The 20,850-nt window shown below is 37.8% G+C and overlaps 1 protein-coding gene and 1 non-coding gene across 5 annotated transcripts in view; one reads left to right on the top strand and one right to left on the bottom strand.

The window, feature by feature from the left end:
- znf521 (zinc finger protein 521) overlaps window positions 1-20,850 on the top strand; it is a 188,633-nt gene that overhangs the window by 10,426 nt on the left and 157,357 nt on the right. For 3 of the 4 annotated variants that reach the window (XR_015940675.1, XM_088641986.1, XM_088641988.1), the window contains 2 exons: window positions 8,719-8,778; window positions 19,734-19,922. Coding sequence is in view for 3 of the 4 variants with exons in the window: in XM_088641986.1 (XP_088498112.1) it covers window positions 8,719-8,778; window positions 19,734-19,922 (249 nt within the window). In the remaining variant the exon portion in view is untranslated. The remainder of the gene's footprint in view (window positions 1-8,718; window positions 8,779-19,733; window positions 19,923-20,850) is intronic. The other variant, XM_088641987.1, reaches the window with a different exon arrangement.
- On the bottom strand, window positions 4,140-4,211 carry trnaa-cgc (transfer RNA alanine (anticodon CGC)). Its single transcript has one exon. It is a non-coding gene; the product is annotated as a tRNA-Ala (tRNA).

Genomic DNA, 20,850 nt, shown 5'->3' with positions numbered 1-20,850 from the left:
AAGTTGCTTGACAGTACTTTGGTAAAGTACAAAGGTAAATGAAACAGCATTCATGTAGACTGGCCATCAGGCTGTAGAAAAAACAGAACCTTGGAGCCATAGTGGAATTTATACCTTTCTCCGAGACCGAAAGTAATAAACACGTAAAGTGAGCACTAGATTGTTGCTGAATAATTAATGTTAGTTAATGATGTCGTCATGGTATTACCAAACCATTACACAAAATTCAGACAGTAAACGGCATCTTTTAAATTATTTTCAGTTACCTTAACTTTGTCATCAGTGATCTGCTCAATAGTGATCTATAGCCCTTATTCCTGCAAGCTCTCAGTGACGGACACTGACGCCTCACAGCTACTCTCGGTCTGGGTAGTGGCTGGAACCGTGAACAGCTCACTACAGAAGTTGGTATTAAGTAAAAAGACATGTAAAAGCAACGCAAAATGTTACAGCAAGACAATTACAAACAAGTATTGAGAGTGATGGTGACCATGCTTTCTTGTTTTTATTTTTATTGACTATTTTAATTTCAGGATGTGTTAAGTTATTTAAGAAACAATTTAGTGCAGGTGAAGGGATTATGTGATTCAAAGAGCACCTTCAGAATCCAGTTCTGTATGAATGAGGCCAGGTTGTCTAGTGCCTCTTCTCGTGCTTTCAAGAGTTCAAAATTTGTCATTTTCCTTTTCATCTGTCACAACGTAAATGGTCTCCAAAGCATGTCTGAGATTTAGGAAATGAACAGTGACAGTGGCCAAATGTTAAAACCGTGGATTATGCCGAGCCTTGTGGTCTGTTCTAAAGACCTTAATGACGGCATGTAGCACTAATACTAAACGACCGATCTGAATCGTTTTTATCTTACATTTTAATGATTAGCTGTTTTTTTAACTCTCGTGTAAGAGAAACTCGCCACATGAAAGCGAAAGGCGGCCTGTGACCTTGATGATCCACAAGGAGATACTGCCAGTGTCACAGGTGTGGCAGAGTCCTGCTCAGTTGGCATTTATATGACATTGTGTGTTTTGCAATTAGCAAATTTATAGAAAACTAAAATATAGTTTGTGTGAATATTAGTTATGCAGAAAGCATAACTAATTGCTGGGGAAGCTAAAGGCAGATTTTAATCAATAAACAAGTCGACAATTTTGTGGTAAATCAAGGACTCATTCCTTCATTTTTAATTTCTGAATGTTCTTATTACTACTTGTTGGATGTCTGTTGTTTCTTATTTCAAAGCCAATATTGGAGAATGTGACTGTTACTTAGCTGTTGCTTGCGCATGGTTCAAGTAGGGAGCTGCGTCAGCATGCATAGGCTGCAAAGGAACAAGTAAAGGTTTAACAACAACAACAACAACAACATCACTTTATTAACCCTATACAATTTCTTGTATTAGGAATTTGTCTTTTCGCATACCCAAGCTTGCTCTCCATGAGACACACAGACACACAGACAGGGAGAGAGCCTGGGGTCAGAGCGCAGGGTCAGCTATTGTACAGCACCCCTGGAGCAGTTGGGGTTAAGGGGCCTTGCTTAGGAGCCCAACAGAGTAGGATTCCTCTGCCGGCCGCGGGATTTGAACTGGCAACCTTCCAGCCATAGGCGTAGATCCTTAGCCACAGATCCACCACTCCGCCGTTTATTCCCTGCTGAAAAGAGAAGGAAATGCGACATTTTGGCTATGGGGTCTTCTTCAGGTGTCACAGCCGAAACGTTGTTTCCCCTTTCTTCTCTTTTCAGCATGGGATAAACTGTTTACTTGTTCCTGTTACATGCATATTACTTACTACTGTTGTATTACATTCTTGAGTAACCAATGTGTTACTTTCTGTGAATAGAAGCATTAAGGTGCTATTAGTATTACAGTTGTAATTAATTGATTGCATTTGTATGTGATAAAATATCCTGAAGTGCTTCACAAGGAGAAGGTGACCTACTTCAAACACAAGCGAAGTGTAGCACCCATCTAGGTGACACATGGAGACCATGATGTGTCAGTAGCTCAACCACACAGCAGAGCCGGTGGAGAAGTGAGAAGTGACTTCAGTTGAGTTAAGGAGTAAACTTGTGCCATATTGTGGTAAATCGGAATGAAATTTAACCAGAACAGGGTCATGGGATCTTTAATGAACAAGAGGTCAGGACTTTGGATTTGCATCTAAACCAATGAAAGGCACTTGAATGCAGTGGTCTAAGTATTTTTTTCAAGAAATTCATATTTACAGTGATAAAATTCCTTTTTTTTTTAAAGTAAAAGACTTAAAATGCGGAAATCATATATATGGGTGCACTTGAAAGGGTTATCTAGTGAAACGAGCCTTATGTCTTTTAAAAGAACGTTCTAGTATTTTTTAGCATTGGGTTATTTTTGGACTGTGAATTATCTTCTGATATAACAGCATTACACTTATTAATAATTGAAATACACAAGCGAGACCTGTTAAATGGAGAACATTTTCACTGGTTAGTTTGTACTTATTTTCACAGAACACATATTAGTGAGCCCTAATGATGAATGCCCAACTTAGCAGAAGTCTAATTTACAGAGGGATCCTGTGGAGAAGAGGAATACAAGAGTAAGAAGGATTAGAAAGACTTATAGCTTTCTAATCCTAAGGAAAAGTGGTTAAAATGGTTAAAGATGCAAAATCTTGAAGAACTACCCAATGGTTACAAATTATTATTCCCACTTTTAATGTAAAAGTTCTGTTCTCTTGCCATCATCAATTGTTAAGTGTATTTTTCTGCCTCACCTCCTTGATTTCACCTACAGGGAAAATAAACAAAACTGTGGAGTTCTTTGTACCAATTTGGAAAGAAACAATGGGGAATTCATTAAGCCTTTTTCTACAAAATGCCATGAACGCCTTTTTTTTTTCTTGCAGAAAGACAAAAAATGTGCATTTAAATGTCACAGTAAAAATGCATTCAAGAACATAATCAAGCTTAAAAAACAGTTGTTTTTAACTTACTTAGAAAACAATATTTTTGTAGAATTCCTGACTCATTTAAAAAGCAGGCTTGGGATGAATGTGTTTCTCTCATTTGTAGCTGTTCTTATGTTCATGAAAGATTGATTTTTGTTCATTCTGTAGTGAAAAATAAATTGCTTATGTTATTTAAAGTGTGTGGTATGACTGATAGTATCACATTTTGTTTGTTGGAAGTAACAAGACTGTAGAGATTTCTAAACACTATATCGTTCAGTTTTCTCAGGCATGGAATAAGGGTGCAAGCGCTATGAAGACCAGGCCATACAACATGAAGGCCCTGCTGGAATGCGCTGAGTTATCTAAGTGTTATAGTTCTAGAAGTGTAGTAAAGAAACCCTGCTAATTGTTTAAGAGTAATCTTTTCTCATTTATGCTTTTTCAAGGGGAAAAAGTGGAGTTTTGAGTTAGAGAAGCAAACTGAAGTGTTAATCAATAATATCCGGTTGAAGCCCTTGCCAGGTGGGGGCGGCCCAGACTCAGGGCTCCTTCAGGAAACGGCTTGACGACACTTGAGATTCACTGAGCCACCGAACTGCCGGGCGAGAGAGATGGGCCGATTGGCCTTGGCTTGTCTGCAGCCTCTTCACCACATTGGAAAAGCAGTGTGGTCATACATCATGTGCCTGATATTGTCTGGGGTTCCTGCACCAGGTGGAAGAGGGTGTAGGGTTCTTCTCTATGGCAGTGGTCAGAAGTAAAACTCAAGTTCAAGTTTGTCATTTTACTCATACACAGGTATATGGTATAACGAAATGCTATTTAGCTAGCTCTCAGACGGTAAGTAGTACAAAAAACAACAATACAATTGTATAAGAAAAAGACAGAGACAACAGGCAATTTGCAAAACAACATCAGATAATGTTGTAGAGGAAGATGAAGATCACTTTATTGGCCATATACAGTATCTTGTATTAGGATTTTTTTTTTGGCGTAACCCAGCTTGCTCTCCATGAGATACACAGACAGGTAGAGAACCTTGGGGTCAGAGTGCAGGGTCAGCCATTTATACGGCGCCCCTGGAGCAGTTGGGGTTAAGGGCCTTGCTCAGGGACCCAACGGAGTAGGGATACGGGATATGCGGGATACGAACTGACAACCTTCCAGCCACAGGTGCAGAACCTTAGCCACAGAGCCGCCGCACTGTGGAGATGCCAGGGATTGAACCCGGGACCTCACACGTGCGAAGTGCGCACTCCACCACTGAGCTACATCCCCCCAAGTGTTCAGAAGCAAGGTGGGAGCAGAGATGGAAGGCTGTGACACACTCCTGCTTCCTGCTGTAGGCATGTCATGTCCAGCAGACACGCAAGTCATTACGTGGCAATGAGCGAACCTTGAAACGTTCTGCTGGGAGGTCTTTGAATACTTGTTCCCCTGCAGTCCTTCATGTGCTGTCATTAACGTGATGGGTGACTGTGGGGTTTGATCTGAATATGGGCTCCATGTTGTTGCGTTCTCTGAACTGCAACGCTGCCATGTGCAGATCTGCCCATGGTTTTTTGTTGATGCCCTGCTTTTTGTTTTAAATGGAAATAAGCAAATTATTTCTTCAGATGAGTGTCTGAAATGTTATTACGAGGCCCGTGGCTTCTCCTGGATACTGCCTCCCAGTTCCGTGAATTAAATGCCTGTTGTAATAACTTCATGTGAGCAGTTTGTCCCTTTAAGTTCTGCTGTATATGTTCGGCTGCAGGGTTGTAACTGAAAGCTGCAAAATCCTTGGTGAGACACTTTTCTACCTGGTACAGCAAAATTAAAGTCCCTTGTTCTGTTCCTGCTGCTGAAATCCATGCATTCTCAAGCTTGGAACAGCAACCAACTTTTTGGATAGAATTGTGTTGGCCTGTTGTGGAAAGCTAATTCCTCTAAAGTTGAAATGAAGTGTTTTGTATAGAGTTTTACTTCAAAAGCATGTATTAGACAACCTGTGATAGTCAAGTACAAAACTTCAGGATAAAATTTAAAGTTCTATTCAGATAACATAGATTTTAAATAAAAATAAAATAAAATGTAATCGCTATAAAGTGTCTTTTTTTTGGGGGGGGGGTGTAAGAAACAAATACTTGTTAATAAAAATGAATTATTATATTAATGTTGTGACCCTGAATGGGATGGTTAGAAGATGGGTGGAATTACTGTACATTTAATTACTGAATGCTGGATGTTATATTCCCAGACACAAAAGGAGACACTGAATAAAGTTTACTTCTTCATTAAAACTGAGATAATTTTAGTTAATTTTTAACAATTTCTCCAATAACTCTAGTTCTGGTGGTATTTATCTGATAGGATTGTCCCTGGTATGAGATGACCTTCTCTAATGATAAAATCACAGGTAATTACAGGAGTTGCTTAGCTATTAAGTGCTCCTTATGGTGCACATACTTTTACAGTATCAGGCACATTTTTCTTGCACAGATGAGATGGGTGAATAGAGCTATACATAGAACAGGGATAATTGCTTTTTAATAAAGTAAAATAAATACATACTCGTCTGTAATCTCAGACTATAGTGATTTGAAATTGTACACTGAAGGTAATATGTCAGCATATGGAGATTTTTTTAGATTGTTGCTTTGAGTTCATTACATGTACAGAAGGTGTTGATATAGCACAGGTGCACTTAAAGATGTATTTCCCCTTCTTGGTAACAGTTAATTAAATACCTCAACAGTATCTCAGTATATCTTCTAGTGGGAACACTCTCATGTTTACCACTTCTTCTTAAAAGGTAAATTTTTCAGACCAAGAAAAAAAAACTAATATGTCACAGACCTTTACAGTTGTCTCTGTTATAAAGGAGAAATCATGAGGGTGACATTTTGAGGTTATTGTTTTGTGTCTTTCTTGTATCTGGAGCCCCATCACTGCTGTGTAACACTGCTTGTTTACTGGGCTGTTCTTTTGGTTTAGAATTAACCCTCTTTACTTGATGGTGTACTTTTTAAATTTGTTCGTATTCTGTTGTTGGAGAGATGCGTGTCCTTATCAACTGGGCACAAAGGCCTGTTGCGCACAAGTGATTCAGACCTTTAAGTCCTGTAAGTGGTAAAATCTTTATAATGTACTTCAGCATGTTTTTCTTTTTTAATTGGACATGTCCTAGTTCATTGTTATACAGTGCGATACATTGATGTGATTTGGGCTGTGCTCTAAACCAGCTGCCCTTCCGGTCAGCTGCTCTCGGATGATTCCACCCTATTCTAGTCTGAGTTCTGAAATGGGCAGATGTCAGCTTAATCTACACATAAATATTAGCACTTATTATAATTAGCAACAAAGGGCTGTACAAATGATAAGCTGTACAGCTTATGATATACTCCTTTTTTTGGGCACGGTTGTTTTTAAATGACAAGCCATTTTCAGCTGGATGATCCAGGCAATCTTGGTAACCGTTTTGAAAATGATCCAAAGAAGAAACAAATTTATCATGAAATCAGTCTTTTGCTGCTGCTACTTTAGCTGAGGGATAATTCAAACAAAACAATTCTGAGTCATCACATTTTATTTTTTTACATGAATCTTTGCCAGCAAGATGGAAACAAAAACTGATTTTATATCGGTAAGAAACTGACACAGTAGATTTTATTTGCATCTGTATTCATTCATTTGGCAGATGCCTTTATCCAAAGAGACTTTCAATACCATCCGGTCAAGATGCAAAGGTTGCAGATAACAGTAGTATTTATGCAGAAATTTTTGTTTCATTGTTTGGAAGAGACAGAGCAGGAAAATCTGAATAATAACGTTATTAGCATTCAATAACTGCCATGGAAAAGGCGTTGGTGCTGTGTCCCAGAACATTTTAATGCAAGTTCAATGCATTCTAGGAGATACTGCAAATTAAATCTACTGCCTAAGGTCTCTGTTTATTTTCTATTTTAAATGAGTTCATTGTTCCAGTAGCATGCTAGCTTTTGTTTGACGTTTTTCACAATTCGTGGCGTTCTTGACTGAGAACTATTATGGTAGAAGCTTCAGTAAATTATTTTTTGCACCTGCAAACATCCTTTCTTCTTTTTGTGCTCGGAGTTCGTTGGTGCGAGTTTGAGAGAGCTTACAAGCCTGGTGTTTCATGACATTGATTATTTAGGTCTTAGGAAAAGAAAGTGCTATATTGCAGGTTGGTATGTGGCCCCCAAGGTCTTTGCGTGCTTGTGTAAGTACAAAAGAAACACTGCTCCCTAATTAACAAGGAGTTCTTCACAAAATTTAAAGTTGCCAATTCTATATTTGAGCTAGGTATTAATAAAATACAGTGCCGTAGGTTACGTCGTGGATCAGAGTCGTAAGGCTTCATCTATCAGGGTTTTCCCCCAGGTGTCACACCTTATTTTTATTAGTATTAAACATCACCTTGTCAGCAATTCAGATATGACAGTGACACTTCAGATGTTTGAGGTTACAGTACATCTGCATGCTTTAACATGTGTTACCGAGTCATGTGTGAAATATGTACATAATAAAAACAGCATTGTGTCGGGGACATGAGAGTCCATTAATAATGCAGTACTGTATGTAAACTTCCAAATATTATTTACTATAACAGAAGTGACAGCTTCTTTAAGGTGGGGTTTTAGAACAAGGTCAAAACAAGCACAGATCTGTCTAGTAAATGTAACAAGGGGAAAATGAATGGTAATGTCTGTATGTAATGACAACACCTAAACTAAACTCGTAGACAATCCTGGAATTATAGGACATGGGAAGACAGTAGCAAACACTGAACTCTTTTATTTTTGCCTCTTTGTTAATATTGTCTTTGTATCTGTGACAAATGTGTAACTTTTAGTTACAGCGTCATTGGATTTACTGAGAATAATAATCCAGGAAGATGATCAGAACAATCCCTCTTAAATGCTAATTTGTTTATTTACTAAAGGACAAAAATGTATTTTTCAGTGCTTGGTGGACGTAAACGGTCTTCTGTTATTTTTCAGTATGTTCCTTTTACTGTTTACATTGCATGCAGGACACCCTTTTGTGTGACGGATTTCATAATAAAGTTCCATGACAAAATGATGGATTTCCTGGGGCACATTCTGTGCTATTGAAGCACAGAATATGAAGGAGCATGTGACAGACAGGGACTGGCTTCTTAGAAGAAAATGATATACGATACTGTGTTTGCAGTTATTGACATATGTGTTTAAACTGTCACCAGAGCTCTGGGCATCTGGTATCATGATATAGTGCTGTATTGATATGTCATGCTACAGTTCCAGGTTTTTTTTTCCAGTCATCTGTCAGCATTTTGCTCTGAACAGACATTCGGAAATGTCTGATATCCAGTAAAAATACTTTGTCGTCTTATAATTGCAGTTCGCAATGCAAAGAAATATCTTGGCCCAAACTAAGGTGAAAAAGTATAGTAAACTGGCAACTGCTAGCTTTGTTCTACAATCTCAGGAGAATTATTAGTATTTTTCTGCAGATGACTGATCTGCCAGTTGAGTAGTTTGAATTCAGTTGGCATTATCTTTAGAGCCAAAGCCTTTGGATATGAAATGGACCGCATTTGCGTTTCTGGAATATGTTCCAACTCAACCAGTTGCTTTATCCTCAAAGAGACTTTTGCATTTTACCTCTGAGCTGCCAAAAAGTCTCCTGTAACCAATTTGTCAGTCTCAGGTTGACTTTCAGACACAAAGCTGATTCAGCCAGTTTTCCTTTCACTTTCCTTTCCCTAATAACTTTTTTCTCTTCTTTTCTTTCATGGCAGTAGAAGAAAATGAGACAGAGGACCAGCAGCCTACTGTGGGGCAGACAGCCACTCCAAGCGGTAATGTTATTTCCTTTAATGAGGTTTCATTTATCTTTTCAGAACAGGTTTCTGAATTGTATCTAACATAGTTATGCTGACTGTTATATTTATGATGAATTTCAGCAAAAACAAAAATGTAGCCTCATTCATTGCAAAACATAATGCATGCGTAGATTTTTGCAATATTGAATTATGTTGAGATTCAGAGTGTTTGTCAAATGGCTCTGGTTAGGAAGGGGGTAAAATCAGTGTTGAACTTACCTTCATTATTTGTTTTAGCGATTGGAAGGAATTGCAAGTGCTACTTTTCTGTATTTCGTTTAGTCTGATGATTATCGGATTTCTAAAGTGTGATAATGCTTTTGTGTGATGTTTTACGGTTTCAGATCCAAAAAAAGATGTGCTAACCAGTTGAGTGTCTTATGTGTTTCTTCATATGGCTTTCACTGAGCCCTCCAGGAAAAGAAAAATCCAGGTCATGCTTTCAAATGGCCGTTATGAATGAGGGCTGCTACTAATGTAGTTTTTTCTGGTAAAGGTTAGATCTCATGTGTAGTTATTTTAAACCTAATATGGATTACTTTGCCCAGAAGCTGCAGGCTCTATACTCCAAGCTGCCGTAATAAAGTATTAATAAGCTTTTGTCAAGCCACAGAGAATGCTGTTGCATAAATGTGGCACCCAGTGCAGACTGTCTGCATCTTATGGATTTTTCTGATCCATCAGAGGTTTTGCTGCTGCTGTCATCCCTACCAGGGAGATTCAGCATAGCTTGATGAGCCCAGTCCCCGGAGACCAGCTGTCATCCAGCAAACTGTTGCTAATAGGAGGGACTGATTACAACTTCCCCGTCATGTCTAAGTTCTGTATTTAAGTCTCTGCGATAGCAATGTCTTCAGAATCAATGTTGGGTCTGAGCAAATGGCCCTTCTGAGAAAGCCTGTGACATCCTGTATGTGATTAGTTTTCCATACATCCCTCAGTTTGATTTCCCCTAAGTATCGGATTCTGGAAAACTTGTATGCACATGTGTAGATGGTCATTGTATGTGTGATTGAATTTGCATTTTGTGTCTGTAAATATGTACATTTCAAGAAGTCAGTTTTGTGTATTTTTAAAATAAATTTCAAATTTTCCAATTAGCAGTGTCTCTTATTTTGTAATTTGCTGCTTTTTGTCCTCCGGCTAAACTGTCAATACATCTCTACATTGTACAATAATGTCTTACCAGGAATATTGTACACAACTGTCTGTCACACTTAATAAAATTATTTTGCCAGTGGCACCAGCTCAAAAATACCTTCTTTTATCCATGTAGAAATTAAAAAATATGTTATGCAGTAGGTTAGATGTGCAAATTAAGAAATGAGGAAAAAAAAACCCGTTGGGCTCATTTTTAAAAAATCCTAGTGTTCAAAGTAATCTGTATATCTGTATATATATATCAGTGTGGTGTGTATTGTAATCAATTTTAAGCTACTTTTTAGGAATATTGTTCTGATTTGTTTTCAATTAAATGCACAGGTTATTTGAAGTTCTTTGTCCATTAACATGATTGCTAAGTGAATTGTTTTAGAAGGAGTGCTACAATCAGGAACACTTCACTGGTGTTGTGCAGGAGTCATGAATCTTTTCAGTTCTAAATAATGGTTTCTGTTCAGTTCCCATAGTTGATGCACTGCTTCTGTTCAAGCATAAGCTAATTTTTCTATAACTGAAATTGAGGCCTCTTCAAGGGGCTTAATGATGCTGAAATGGCTCACTACACACACAAAAATAAACTACAACTTTAATTTATACAATACAATTTTTTTTTTCAGTGTTTACAGTACTTAACAGCATATTCATGCTCCGTAAATTGCTTATTGTTGCCTTTCTTTAAATGAAATTGGTGTGTGCCACAGTCCAATTCTGAAATCATGGTGATTGCATTTAAGTTGGGGCAAGCAGATACAGCATTGATCAACTGTATTTAAAGCTTATCTCACAATTCTGTCCCTCCCTTCAGATGATGGGCACATGTGCTGCCTGCTTTGTCACTGCTTCCTTCTGTTAAAGGGAAGGAGATGGACACAAATGCGCAAATATTGTAATGAAGCTGGTGCCCAATTTATCTTCAAAGGCCGATAACATTTTTATTTTAGCTGTGTAGTTAGAAGGAGAGTGAAATTAGGGTGAAAAGGGATACTTTTTTCATTTTAGGTTTCCGCTTATAATCATGAGGGATGCTGTATCCGTGCTGGAGTTTTAAAGCCAAAACAAGACTCAAATAAAAGCGCAGGAGGGACATAAATATAGAACCTGATGCACCAGAAAGTAGCTTTTTAAAATTTTTAAATTCTACCAATATCATTTATACTCTAAATATAGTATGGAGTTATACCATATTCCCTTTAGTTTCTCCGTAGACTATACATCGCATTGTTTTCTTTGAGCAAAGGTACTGATATACAGTATTTCTGTTGTACAGCATTGGAGGGTGGAGAGACATTAAAATTGGAGCTGAGAGAACCGTACCCCAGACCTAGAAAGCACTGTACACTGGTTGAATTAATTTGGTCTTCTAGCGTTTTTGTTCGGATACTGAGTTTAAAACATGGTCAGGCTGCAGGCTCATTGAGATGTACTCATATTAGGGCACAGGTGTGTGACTGTTCCACGTGTTCTTCTCAAGCAGGACTCGCTGTAGAAGGAATTAAATGTAGAAGTTTCATATTGAATATATGATATTCAGAGCATGAGGGGAATTTTCTTCTGTATTAAAGCAATATAAAAAGAAGAAACTGACAAATGTAACAGTTTCTTCTGAATTGTGAGGTTGTCCTAACTGTAGCAGCTAGATGATAGAAATCTCTAGATGCTCTTTTTACTTTACTGCTTTGTATTTGGAAATGTGCATGCGGTATGATGCAGGAATTTGCAACATTTTCATTAAATCAGTCTCCTATAATTCAATTCAAACATCTTTTTAATAACATATCATTAAAAAAAGTAATGGACAAAACTGAAACTGTATTTAAATATCTTAGTAAATATTTTAATTTGATGGGAAAATACTTTTCTTACAACTGTTGTCTGGGTGATCTTCAGTATTCTTCCTTGTTTTGCTGCAATGAAAAAGAACTGCCAGATATGATATTGCTGTATTTATTTTTACAAATTACCTTATCTGATAGCTTTCATATTTGTTATATGTGCCATTTTTGTAGGCTTAAAAAAACATGAAGACGTTGTCATAACTAAGTGGAAATTTTGAGAATTGCACTAGAAATGCTCTAATAAGCGTTTAGATCAAAGCGGGTCTCAATAAATAATGAAATCCATCTATTCCTTATTCATTGAACACAATTACCAAGTTGCTGTGAATCTCCAAACTGCCTGGATCCTTGTAACTTATTGAAAACATGGAAATATCTGATGACATAAAGCAGCCAATAAGTTTATAAATTGGCCCCCAGATATATTCTAGCTGTTCTTTTCCTTTATTTTGAAGTGTTACAAGAATAGTTATGAAAAGGTGCTGTTGTAGGTTTTGTGAAAGAAGGCTTTCGTATATTTAAAACTGAGCATATATATATATAGTATGATACTCATCTCTGTTGAAAGATTTAATGAGTCTTTTTTTCTGTGTGCTCCATAGAGTGAAGAACCACAGTTTTGCTTTACCACTGTGCTGCCTGTATATAATTATAACCACATGATTCATTTTTTTATCCTTACTGTGCAAGGTTCCAGCTATTTTCTGGAAATGGATGTCAAATTCACTAAAATGGAGTGGACTGAATTATCTTGCATGCAGAGAGATCTAAAACTCACTGAAGTTCAGAAGTAATACATTTAAAGCACAAAGATCAATCATAGACAGACATGTTTCAGTGGGTTATGTATATGCTGTTATTGAAAGGGAAGTCTCAGTTCATGGCTTCTAAAGTTTATACTGTATTATTCATTTCCTTTCGTCTTCAACTTCTGTTATCGAGTTGCAAGAGCCTTTGTTAAATATTCTCCCACTAAGCAAGAGGGGTCAAAGCCTGCTTCTCATTTGGATTGCTTTGATATATTTTTTTCTTTACCTAGTGTGAAGTTATTGACAGTTGTAAATCTTAAATGCCTTTCATTTTCAGGCATTCATGCTGCCCTGTTTCTGCTTTTGGTTTTAGCTGTAATGTCAGTGTTTTTGGCTTGTGTGTGGGTAATTGTGTTTTCAATAGACTACTAAAAGTAGGGGTCATTTATACATATCTGTTTTAATTCCTTGTTCAATTTTAATAAATTTTATGAGGTATCACTGATTACTATATGTTTATTCTTCATTACAGTGACGTTAACAACAGTTATCATTGTTATGAATATTTTGTTTGCGATATCTATTGTTAACGAATATGAGTAATTTAACATCACACTTCAAAAACAATGTGGCAAATTTGAATAAGGCTATTCAAAACAAAGTTTTGAAGATTACAGTGTGGCTGTTTCTTTTTATACTAGAACGGTGCTCAGTGCCATTTTTGATCCACAAATAAATTTGGATTCTTATTAAATATTTATATCATATATCTCTATATTTGTAATGACATTCATGAATCAAAGTGATTTTTCATTGAGTTCTAATTAATTTCCTGTATTCCATTGCAGAAGGCTTAAGCACTCTATATACACTATATATCAGAAATAAATGTAGCATCAGTAATGCACAATATTGTCTTGTGCTGAAATACTGAATCACAGGATCGCACTGCCTGAATTTGGCCTGTTGTATGTTTCTACGAGCACCTTCAAATGGGTTGTTGCTCAGTTGTTTATTTACATATCAAGTAATTCTTATAAATTCTGTAATTATGTTGAGCCTGTTTTATTCTCTCAGACATTTCGTGGTCTAATCCTAAAGTATTTTGTGATATTTAATATGAATTATATGAAGCTTGATGTACTGCCCAGTTTGTTCATTTTCTCATACACAAGTGATCCAAATAATGAGGACATCTGGACAGTGGACTGAAATACAACCAAGCAGGCAGAATCAGATTAAATATAATTTTAGATGACGTATTAATATTGATTATGTGTAACAGTATTCTCAAAGGAATGAGCAATGAATATTAAGTTTTGTTAAAAAAAACAGTTGCACTAACTCTAGACATTCTGTCACACAAAACTTAACACTTTATGAGTGTCTAGTTATGCCTGGTCTTCCTGTCGATCTCTTAATGCACATGCATGTTGGGCAGCAGTGTTGTTTGATTTCATTCTCCCTTCAGGCACGTCCTTGTGTCAAGCACCCAGGAGCGCTGGACATTGACTGTAAGTCCGGTGGTTATTTTCCCTGAGGTTTAGTCTAGCTGTGTGTTTTTAATTCTAATTTTGTAATTATGAGGTTGAAAATTAAACCTTTCAACCACAAGTCTGCTTCCTAATCGTCTATTTATATTGCACAGTGTGCATGGCAATCCCTAATCCCAAATTGTTTCAGCACATTTGGCCACTACACCATGTTCTTGCCTATCCTGTTTTCCTTTTCACACAATTTTCTCTCTGAGATGAAAAGTTCAGACGTGGTGGCTTTCATGTTCAGGAGCCACTGATCTTTCGATAAATATCCTGCATTCGCATGCAATTGTGATTGTTTCCTTACGCTGAAACATTTTGAGGTCCGTTAGCCACCTTTGAGCTGGAAAAATTAAATTGAAATTCAAAGTGTGACAAAAATGGGTAGCTCTCAGAAGAGCCCTGTTAGGAAGTATTATAGATATTACTGATATTAAGAAACAACAATAGGAATAGAACAGCTGTTTTTTCTTTTTTTTTTCAAAAGTTATGAAAACTGTTTTCTAGCTTAGTATGAAGCTACAAGAAAGTTTCTGCCTCTGGAGTAGTGTGGTGGCAGGTGCTTATTTAATGCTGTTTCACATAGGTGCTCCAGGGGCGCTGTACAATGGCTGACCCTGCGCTCTGACCTGTCTGTGTGTATGTGTCTCATCGAGAGCAAGCTGGGGTATGCGAAAAGACAAATTCTAAATGCAAGAAATTGTATATGGCTATCCAGTTGTGATCTTAATCACTTAACAAGAAGTGATCTTATCTTATAATGTGGGTGAACACTGGAGCAGGAAAGTATTGATAATGAAAGAACCTTATAGACTTTCTACTTTGCTTTATTGAACCTTCATGTTTTTTATTTCCAAAATATATACTTAACATCTTTAGTTTCTCTTTTTTGGAGCACTTCTAAACATTGCAAAACTAGTGAATTCTGTCACTATACAAATTACCTATCTGTAGTTATTTTTATGAGTAGGAACCTACTTTTCACTACTTAAGTTTAAAACTGTACTGTTATTAACCACAAAGTAGTACTAAAAGTTTCACTTTTAAATAAATGAGAACTATCCATATGAAATATTTTAATAATCTGATATTTCAGATTCAGTGCAGATTCTTCAGATAAGATGGAAAGTTATAACCTTTGATTATGTCTGTGCTGACATCTACCCTCCCATAACGAGAATCTAAGTAGAAGTCATCTGGTGATAAAAATGAATACTTTAGCTGAGCTTTGATGAGGGAAAAAGGGCAATGAGTTTTAGATTCTAGCTTGTTGGGAGGATAAAAATCTGGCGATTGAATTACTGCCTGAGGATTTTCACAGGTTACATTTTGTCACATAGATTCTGGTTGCCATGTTTACATACTGGCAATCCATGACACTTATTATACCCATTTCTTGGGTTCAATGTTCAATGTGCGTGAAAAAAGTTGCCTGAGAATGACTTGTAACTGATTTTCATTTTTGTGCCTGTGTTCCTGGGTTCTTTAAAGTTCAGAAGGATTTATCAGTTGGAGTGAGTTGAGAATCTAACCAGTGGGTGCAGTGCAACATTGGGGGGGGGGGATCTAGCCCAAAGAATGGTTTAAAGTTTTGAGCCCCCCAAAAAGCCACTGCTTTCTACTGTGTTTTTAATGTTGTGTGCCTTGATCTGCTGCCTTCCGAGGACAGAGATCTTGCCTTGCCAGCGCTGCTGCTTTCCGATTGGAGCTAACCTAGAAACGCGTGCAGTTTTGCTCATTTCCATGCGGTGCGGCGAGGCGATGAGGTGCAGGGCCTCTCTTGGGGGGCTGGAGAATTGGCAGGCAGCAGCTGCAGGGGGGCCTGTGGCTACCGGCGCCCCTCCTTCCAGAGGGAGACCCCGTGGGGTGATGGGGAGCGAGGGACCTGTGGGGGAGAAGGAGCAGAAAGAGAACATCAATTAAAAAACTATAAATATTAAAGAGCAGAAACATTCAGCAAGATGAGGGGGGAAAAAGCAACTCACAACATTAGATGAAAGTTATCTGTTAATAAATGTCACCTCACACCTGAGAGTTTACGATGATGAATTGCTGTCTTCAGGTCGAACACTGAACATTAAGTAAGCCGTGAAACGTTTCAATATGAGCCATTTCTATTCTTTCTAATGAGTGTACTCAAACGAAAAAAATCTGCATTAAAGCAAAATGTGCAGTATCATTATGTTCTTAGAAGCACAAGCTTTGTCCCTTAAATTAAGCACTGATTTCAGTTAAGCAGCAATCTTCAGATAACTTCAGAATGTTTTGCTATAAATGCAAGTATGTAAATGTACATTGGAACAATTAAAGGTTCATTCCACGCTGAAAAGAGAAGGAAAGAAACACATTGTTTCGGCTGTGGAGCCTTCTTCGGGTGTGAGAGAGTGGGAAAAGTCAGGAACTAATAAAGCATGGGAGCCCAGGGAGGAGGAGAAGGAATGATGAAGAGATCTAGAAAAAGATTTGGAGGAAGACATAGTGGATTGCTGCAGAAGTAGGCTGAAGTGTACATTGTATGTAAATGGTGCATTATGATGTGTCTGTCTACCTGGGACAAATGACCATTGAAGAATTTTGGGGTCTTTTAAGATTGTTTAGGTCAGAGTTTTAACCTTGACGTGCTTCACCGATGACACAGTCTCTCATGTGCCTCTAGGTTCTGATGCAGAATCTCAATCAATAGATGTTGAAGCAGACAATTCCCAAAACCGGTTTATTTTCTAACTTCGGTGACTTCATTGCTTGTTTTTTTTTAATGAATTGAAAATGTGTAAAGTTTTATAATACAGGATCTCATTAACAGACCTGTTTGTTAATCCTCCCTGAAATCTGCCTACTAGGTTGTCACCCGGAGGCCAAACGCAGAAAGCACTTACGATTATGCATCTCAGGAAAACAATAACAGCATGTCGAGGAGGGTTACTGAAAGCTAAAAATCAGCAGTTCCTTCCTACACCTCCTCCAGGGTTTTGGGTGTTTGAAGCCATTTCTGAGAAACGTGTACTTTAGTAGTCAGTCTTTAAAAATGGGTTACCAACACATTTAAGAAATATCTGTGGCTCAGGTAAGGAGATCACAAGTCTCTATCTTAACCGCTGCTCATATGCTCAGTTGACACTGTAGTGCAGTCAGGGATGCACAGAACAGTTGGGAAGAGTGGTGAAGAAGTGTTGAATTTCGTTAGCTGCAGACACCGAGGATTCACTCATTCAGTCACTGTCTTAGCAGAGCAGGATGCAGAGTGTTCCTGTGTGCATCAGGCGGATTACTGTCCTGGACCTGAACATTAATATCAGGCTCTAATCCAGCTGAGCACTGTGATTCATACAGCAGTATGAACCTGGGTCCATGCTCATCGTTTTAATAATGAGCGATGGAATGTGTAACTGAATTGGTGAGTCAGCGTGTGCCATGCTGAATTTACTGATTCAATGAGTTTTTCCTTTCTGAAAAGTGACTTCCCATTTCATTTTCGGGTCATCAAACAAAATACTGCAGAATCTGTGTCAAAACTGAAATAAATACTATTAACCAAAAATGTACAAACTTAAGGGTAACAGACAGTCATGGTCAGCATTATTAGAAACTTTGAGATTGAAACCAAAGATAGCAATTTAATTCAATTTGAGCAAAGCTGCAAGTTAGAGACACTGTGGAGGGCTTTAAGGATAGTTCATCACTTGTATCTATTATCTTTACTTGTTATTAAGTCAGACCTGGACTCCTTCCCAGAACTTTGCTGACCCATTAATGATATATATATATTACTCCCGGCACTTAAGGAACAGCGAAGGTGGAAGTAAACGAATATTACTGTTCGTTCTTCCCTGAAGTCTTTGGTTGATGTAGAATGTCTAGGTTCAATCTAACATTCTCATTCTTGAACCACAGAATCACATTTTAATTTCTTCAATGGGGAGGATTGAGGTCCTTGACAGCCTCTCACATAGTTTTTGTACCCTTAATTTCAACTCCAGTCCCTTACCTCTGACTTCTGGGGGTAATTGTGTTGAAGACACTCTACTGAATCTGTCACTGAGTATTTAAAACAGTCTGCCAGTGCTCACAGACTGATTCCCTTGGAAAGCTGGTAAATCAGAGCATTTTATTTTTATTTTTATTTTGCAGAAAGACACCCTTTTTCATTTGATTTCGTTCTTCTGTTCTTTGGTCTTGTCATAGTCCTGCAGCACTGAGTTGTGAAGCTTATGTTGTGCACTTTTCTTTAGTATTGAGACCCTTCTGTATGCATTGTAAAGACCGGTTCTGTGGCACCACTGGCGTGTGCAGACTAGAGCACATATAAATCTGTGGTTGGAAGACTTGGAGGAAAAGGGAATGGCAGTCCTTTGTTTTTTCATGAGTGGATCATTTCCAAATGTCTCTGGGTAAACCATTCAGTTTTACTAAAAAGTACATGTTTGATTTTTTATGGAGGTCAGTGTGATTCTACTCAGCTCAGTTTGTAGCTGAGAGAAATTTGCAGCTGCAAGGTGCGTCTCCACCCTCCTGCTGCTGTGATACCAACTAGAAAGCCTCCCTCATATTTGCTCCCTTGAGTTGAGGACAATAGTGGGTGTGATGGTGTCCTGAAGTTTCTAGAATCTCAAAATCCTGGGTGGCCCACATGAATTTTCATCTACTATTTCTTGTGGGATATTGCTTTCTCTTAAAAAAAAAGTGAGAGACTTCGCCACAGATGCAGGAACACTTTCCTCGCAGCGGCTTTTAAAAAAGGCTGCGTTTTAGCTGCAAATCCTCTTTCACGAAACGGTTCAATATTATCTGAAGTAACTGTTTCGCCTACCTGTGCTCAGAAACCCTCCGATGTAGCACTACCTGGCTAAAAAGACATATTGCATGCCCTCTGCGAAAAGCAAAATTAAAGATAAAGTGAAAAATATTGATGTGTGCAACCTGGATCTGCCCTTATGGATGGATAAATTATTCAAGAATCTGTCTATTGCTTTATCTGAAACATTTCTATGAGAGAAATTGAGGGAGATTCATGCCCTTACGGTATTGTTCTTATTTACTTGCAGTCTGCTTCTGAATGTCTCTATTAAATGTCAGTAGTGGTATCTATAATGTATGTTCCATTAAATCTGTTTAATGACCACTTTGCTTTAACACCTGTAATGGCTGACTTTTTAGGATTTTAATGCATTAAATGTTGATCATTATTTTAAAGAGTATTTTCAATGTATTGAAATGATTCACTCCACATTTAAAACTGCTGCTCTGGAGACCACATTTGCACTTTAGGGGAAACTGTCTGGAGTCACTTCATTTTTTAGATTTGCTTGTTGTCCCGTAAATTAGCTAAAGGCATGTGATAACATGTAAATGACCTACTTTCCACACCTGTTTTTCACACTTTTACCTTGAATCAAAACAAATTGTAAGATCTGTCTGATTTATATTTTGTCCTTTTGTGTCTGGATCATGTGCCATTGTCTCCACGTTTGTTATTACGAGCAAATAGTTTTGAATTTCACTCATGTGAACACATTGCAATCCCTTTACTGTACGTCTGTCTGCATGCTCTTATCTCGTAACATTACCCGAGTGTCTTTCAGGTGGCTGTTTATTGCTCAGGCTAGTAGTCTGGGTCTGTAGTTTTAAACTATTTCTCACCCGTTTTTCAGATCCCGATTGTAAACTAGGCAGGAAGGCTGAGGATGGCGAAGGAGGCGATCTGAAGAAAAGGCTGGTTTCTCTGGAGGAGGGGGAGGAGATAGAAGAGGAAGCTCTGCACAGCTGTGACAGCTGCCTCCAGGTGTTCGAGTCGCTGAGCGATCTCACTGAACACAAGATTAATCAATGCCAGCTGACAGGTAAACAATACTTAACACTCCGCAGCTTCTACCACTTGATGTATCTTTTTGTTTAAACATTTTCTGATAGATTTTGTTTTGCTGGTAATAACTGATAGAAAGGTAGCCTCGTAAGCTCGAAAGTCGGCCTTTTATTTTTATAGCTACTTTAGTTTTCTTAGTTTAAGCAGAGGTTCCAGCTCGTTGCTTTTCAGTGGGAATGCCATTGGCAGGATGTAGGGTTAGATTGTCTGGTTTGTGTTTCTAAAAATAAGCTCCATGATAATGAAGTGGCTGGGCAAGAATTAAAAATGGCAGTTAACAGTTTTCAGCTGCAGTTGTTGGGGTCCTTGTGCAGGCCGTTCTTTCTGCTTAAGACCTCCCTTGGCCAGAACCACAAACTGTCATTTTGAGTTGTTTTTGGCAGGAACCACTTTTTAGAAAGCAAAGCCATTTTCCATTGTGCTCTTCTCTCGGTGAAGCCAGTATTGTATTAAAATTTAATCTGTCAAGTCCCAAGGTTTTTCCAAGTATATTTAAACTGCCTGGATGGTTACAGTCATACATTACTATATGTATGTAAGTAATTGAAAGCTGTCTTTTAACACAGAAGGTGAACCTCTGTATATAGTTTCTGAATAACAGGCTTAAATGCAGTACTGCTTGGATAAAAAGCTTACTGTAGGAGAATGAATGCATTCCTGCTTGGTGGTGTAAATCTTAAATACATAGATACAAGTATTACATTTATATCCTACATTTCCTTTGATATACAGCATGTTTGTATGGGCATAAATTCAGATTCTCATATCTTTCAGTACTTTTTGCTATAATTAAATGTTTTGTTTTACTGAACTAGATATTTTAACTCCGGTCAATTTTCCATAGCTGTGTTTGTGTTTTAATGCTCAGTTTATCTTTTTCATTCCTGTTTTGGCTTTTTTATTTG

The sequence above is a fragment of the Lepisosteus platostomus genome, chromosome 8 (genome assembly GCF_059453375.1).
Source record: "Lepisosteus platostomus isolate fLepPlt1 chromosome 8, fLepPlt1.hap1, whole genome shotgun sequence".
In the NCBI taxonomy this organism is placed as follows: Eukaryota; Metazoa; Chordata; class Actinopteri; order Semionotiformes; family Lepisosteidae; genus Lepisosteus; species Lepisosteus platostomus.
This window is presented reverse-complemented; position numbering and strand designations above follow the sequence as displayed.